This window comes from Papaver somniferum, chromosome 11 (genome assembly GCF_003573695.1).
Source record: "Papaver somniferum cultivar HN1 chromosome 11, ASM357369v1, whole genome shotgun sequence".
In the NCBI taxonomy this organism is placed as follows: Eukaryota; Viridiplantae; Streptophyta; class Magnoliopsida; order Ranunculales; family Papaveraceae; genus Papaver; species Papaver somniferum.
Window position 1 is genome coordinate 55,804,777 of NC_039368.1, and position 5,017 is coordinate 55,809,793.

General features: G+C 37.0%; 1 protein-coding gene across 1 annotated transcript; it reads right to left on the reverse strand.

Moving 5' to 3' along the window:
- Positions 1-954: 954 nt before the first annotated feature.
- Positions 955-4,195, reverse strand: LOC113323080 (SNF1-related protein kinase regulatory subunit beta-1-like). The gene is made up of 4 exons (XM_026571326.1): positions 3,944-4,195; positions 2,015-2,193; positions 1,665-1,827; positions 955-1,426 (listed from the first exon to the last, which is right to left on the reverse strand). The coding sequence occupies exons 1-4, from the start codon at positions 4,142-4,144 to the stop codon at positions 1,112-1,114; spliced, it is 858 nt and encodes a 285-aa protein (XP_026427111.1). The 5' UTR covers positions 4,145-4,195; the 3' UTR covers positions 955-1,111.
- Positions 4,196-5,017: the final 822 nt, after the last annotated feature.

The following is a 5,017-nucleotide window of genomic DNA, read 5'->3' on the forward strand; positions in this document are numbered from 1 at the left end:
TCATCTTCGATCTGAGCTCACTGTTCTTGACCATCCGCTTAGATCGAGGGGGAGTGTTGGAACTATGAGTAATCTGCCAGTACAGAGTCTAAACTCTAATAAGGAAACTGTTGTTACGTGAGAAACAAACAATTGTTTCTTGAGTATTAAGTTTTTTGATGTATTTTTAGCATGTCCTATATGTCCTAAATTAGGTGATTGACAGTCTTGTAAACCAAAGAAAATAAAAATCTAGAATCTTGTTTTACTGTGTATATATAGATGATCATCCACACGGTCTGTGTGTGGAAAGATCTTTGTAAACAATTGATTAAAATTCACCCTATTATTCTAGTTCCTATAGTTAACTCTCTAGTTACAAATGTAATCAGAGGAGAAAAACTTGTTAGAGGATTCTCATATTTCAATTTCTTACACTGAGATAAGGGCAGCCAACAGCAGCCAACAGGGAAAATAGCCTCCTGTAACCTTTTTTGTTTTAGTGATATTAACTTTCAAAAAAAAATGGTTGAAAAACCATTAATTCTCACCTTAAAAGGAAGTCGTTGGCACGATTTATAAAGGTTATTCCAGTCCTACTAAGTACTGATACCATTTCATCGATTCAACGGCCAGGATCGGTGGGATCTTTTTGTCCTATATGAAACGGTATCAGCACTTAGTAGAACTGATATCCCCTTTATAAATCATGCATTTAGTCGATGGGTGTATTCAACATCAAACTAATACCGGTCGATGGGTGCATTCAACATCAAACTAATACCGAATCCGATATTGCGAATCTTAAGCTAAACAAACAGAGTGCACCAAACCAAAGAAGAAAGAGAAAGGTTTAAGGATAGAGAAAAAGTTTTGAGTAGATTTTATATGAAGCACCTGGAAATGCCTTCCTAGAGATGCTTAAAGAACAGTTGACATGACTTACCACGGTATTACTGACAGGGATACGAGAGAGAAAATTAAGATGAAACAAGTTGATCTATTAACAGAATGCCTTGAAGTAGTAATTAGGATACTCCACTTTACAGATAGATCGAATAAGGGAGAGCAAGGGAGCGAATGAAAGAGCAACCGTGTTAGAGACAGTGAGAGCATCCATTTTTTAGTTAACCTACCTTCTGAGAGGCTTATAGAGGACTACAGTTACATACTTCGCCTGAAACCTGTGTGTTAGTCCAAGAGCAACCAAAGACTGAGATGCCCACCCTTTCTCTATGAAAAGGTGGTTAAGAACAACGTGTTGAGGCCTCGTTGATGCTTCAGCAGAGTTCTGCATACCAAGCACTGTGAGATGCAACTGAGAAGGGACAGCCGCAGGCTCTTTCGCAAAGTCTTCATCAACTGGGAATGTCTGACCGTAACTGTTGTCTGGTGATGGTGGTGCCTCGAATTCCACAACGCTTTCTAGGTTTTCAGGCACATAATCCTAAAGAAACAAAACAACCAAATATGAGATGATAGGATACAATTAAACTGGGCTACCATTTTTATTTCAACTATCAAGTTATTCATCATAAAGATATTCGTCTAAATAAGTGAAAAGAAAACACTCTGTACATCATGCTGATCATAAGATGATGGTTACTCCATTATAAATTCTCAGAAACATAACTTCCTCTATTCTATGCAAAATTATGGACGAAAAAATCGCGGTAATGGCTTACATCCACATCAAGAAGATTATGAATTCGGCCCATCTCATCAGCTATGCAAGGAAGATCAGGGATATACCTCCACTCACCATCCACTATGAACTTGTACTGGTATATACCTGATGGAAGGACCAACAGAATCGAATGATCCTTGCCTGACCTCTGAAGCTTCTTCCTGCAAAATTGATAAACAAGAAATGTTGCACAGATTTTAAATTCACTTGCTTTTAAGGAGGTACCTGGGCACCGAAGTTATGCCCAAAACTTGCTGAGAATTACTTCTGTAATATAAAAGACAAACTATCAAAACATTACAATTTGATTATATAGGAGATGGAACAAAACTTGAAGTCATACAATACCTTGATGTCCAGTTGTCCCAAGATCCTTCCACTGCAACATCTTGACCACCATAGCTCCAAGTAATCAATGTGGGAATTCCTTGCTCTGGAGGTAGGTCTAGAGCACCATGAGATTCATTCATCCACATCTGGTTTAAGGCTGAAGGTGCATCACCCCTCTGTAAAGGAGCTACAGGAACCTGATGCACAAACAACAACCTGGTATCAGTTTGGCGAAATTTCAACTAAAACGACGCCTATATGTATATCAGCTTCATAACACACAAGGGTCAAGTTTCATTAGTCTCATCAATACAGTGCACAAAAGAACTCTCAACATCTTTATTATCCTAATTCCAGCCAGCTTTGTGACCAAAAACTCTCAACATCTTTATTTGGCGATGATGTTTCTTGAGACGAATAGCAACATCTTATCCTAATTTATCTGTTAAGTAGTCAAAGGTTAATGGGGGATGACAGTGCCTGGTTGGCAACGTGATGCTTAATATGATAATTATCTGTTAACTAATTTATCTGTTAACTGATGGGTTTGTAACACTTCATATGATAATTATGAACCTGAATTTCTCCTTCTGGATGGTGAAATTGGTGCTTCTTGGTTTTCTGACAACGTGATGCTTTTTATTTATCTCAGTAACAGTACCGAGAAAAAGTTTGGTTGTGCACAAAGTTGAGTTATACACATTCAGCTGTACGAAGCTGAAAACCCAACTAGGTGCCTAGTGAAAGCCTGAAGCTCAACATTTGCCAAATGTAAGGGCCCCATAGGTTCACAAATTGACAACACAGTCGCATACTAAAAGATCTTGAAATAGAAGAGCAAGTGATGGTACGATAAAGCCGCAATTCTGTGAAACAGGTGTTGATATCTCTTATGCCAACATATATAATTCAGAATGGACAATATGGTGTATTGGGAGCTTATGTGCACAGACAGTGTTATAAGGTCACCATTTTATCTCATAAATAATACAAAATTCACAAAATCAAATAGAAAACATGTTCGGCGGAACTTAATTAGAAATTGATCACTAACTTTATTTATTGAGAGGATGCGTGCTATATATTTCTAAAAGATTCTCACACAGAGATGAATGAACCCTGAAGTGAATGCCTTGCTGGCACTTGTCTACATGTCAATCTGCATCAAAAAGCATACAACCTTCTCGAACATGTTTTGGAAAAGTAAAACTGGTCACAAAGTGTAACCGCTAATTTACATCATGCATATCAGCCAAAAGAAGAAACACAGAGAAGTCCTGTCATAGAAGTGGAAATCCAACAGGTGTTCAAAAGAATACTATAGTGAGCAACCAGAAAGGCAGAAACAACCACGCATCACTCTCCGTAACATAAATACCTCGCCATTTAACTGCATTACTTATCAGCTTTGCTTATAGTTACTCGGAAGTTTGTTATACTGGTACAAGTCATAACAAGTTCCAGTATTTAACAGATGATAGTTCATTAATAACAAAATCATCAGCCTTTTCACTTGTCCTCATTTGTCGAACCAACAGCTAATTTTGAGGGGGTAAAACAGAATCCATCAAGCATTAAACCCTAGAACTTTTAAATACTATGATTTGTGAAGATTTTTAAGTTAGTTTATCAGTGAAATTACCTATTGTTAATCCATTAAGCAATCATCTGTTATTACAAAGCTCTATTCTCCACTACTAAACACGGCTAATACATAAAACATGAATGAAGAACAGATAGATTTCAATAATCAATAATTCTAATAAAAAACAAGCAATTTGACGGTAAAGATTATCGCTAGGTACCTACTTAAGCAATTAGGGCTTTCAATATGATTAACGCATCAGCAATTCGACATGGGGTCAAGATAACTAGAAAAATAATACTCAAGAGAGTCGAAATTTCTCTAGTATAGATAATATAAACGAATAGAGATATGATAGTAACCTGAGGAGCAAACATGAGAGGAGATCTAGAGCGTCCAGGACTTTCAGGAGGAGAATTTCCCATTGAATCATAAGAAGTTACACGAACTGGACGATCAAGATTTGGTGGAAAACCAGCTTCAATACCACCAACGCTATCAGATATTGCAGATGGATCATCACCTCCATTTTCTCCTTCTTCTCTTCCATTAGCATTACCCATATTCTTCTTCTTCTATTATTTCATAAAACTCAGATCTGCAAATTTAGAGACAGAAACAAAATAGGAAGAAGATAACATATGTTTTACCTAATTGACATTGATCATAATTTAAATTACAGGATTTGCCACTTGATCTGATCCTGTTATCCGTTATTTTATGGAGAAAAGAAAGTTATGTTGAAAGGACAGACGGGTTGGTGGTCATGTCAGTGAGAAAAAAAAAGAATAGGAAAGAATTCAAATCAAATTTAAAGCGAGCGAAAATGATAGTCTGATTGCAACAATGATCGCAAGTTGCATTCACGTTTCTTTTGGAGCACCGGTAACTCTATTCACGGCGGTTGAATCCAAGAGAGAGGAAGGATACGAAATACGCCTTTTCGTGAGCCAGCATAGGCTAATTGGTGAGTGCATACAAGAGAGTTGTAGAAAAATAAATTTGAGAAGTCAACAAATTATTTGTTTATGCGTGTCACTCGAAATGAATACACAGTTTGATTTAGTTTAAGATATCTGAAGTTTGAAAATAATTTGTGTTTTGGAGACAAAAGTTAAGATTAAGATAAGATAAACATGAAAAAAAGTGGATGATGGGATGACGAGCCACTCTCTTCGGCACAAGGAAACGCCAGGCCACAGAAAATAGAAATACAAAAACAATATTTTATACAAGTTGCCTTGGTTGTATCCCAATTCCCAAGCCTCAACGCCACCTTTAAACATGTAAGGGCGTTTCCAATAAAGTTGTCAAATGAGTAAAACTGGCGACTAATTACCAGACAATAACCCACGTTTACCAAATTCCGATACCTAAAGTTCAATATCCACCAGCTTCTGCTGATTACAGACCTGTTAGTGTTCGTAATGTGAGTT

What these genes read in the sequence shown, in the direction of transcription:
- LOC113323080 (XM_026571326.1), bottom strand. Translation starts at nt 4,144, where the DNA reads ATGGGTAATGCTAATGGAAGAGAAGAAGGAGAAAATGGAGGTGATGAT. An exon ending in TGGGACAACTGGACATCAAG is followed by an intron (nt 1,828 to 2,014) that starts GTATTGTATGAC and finishes TCAATTTTGCAG; the next exon opens with GAAGAAGCTTCAGAGGTCAG. An exon ending in ATAATCTTCTTGATGTGGAT is followed by an intron (nt 1,427 to 1,664) that starts GTAAGCCATTAC and finishes TTGTTTCTTTAG; the next exon opens with GATTATGTGCCTGAAAACCT.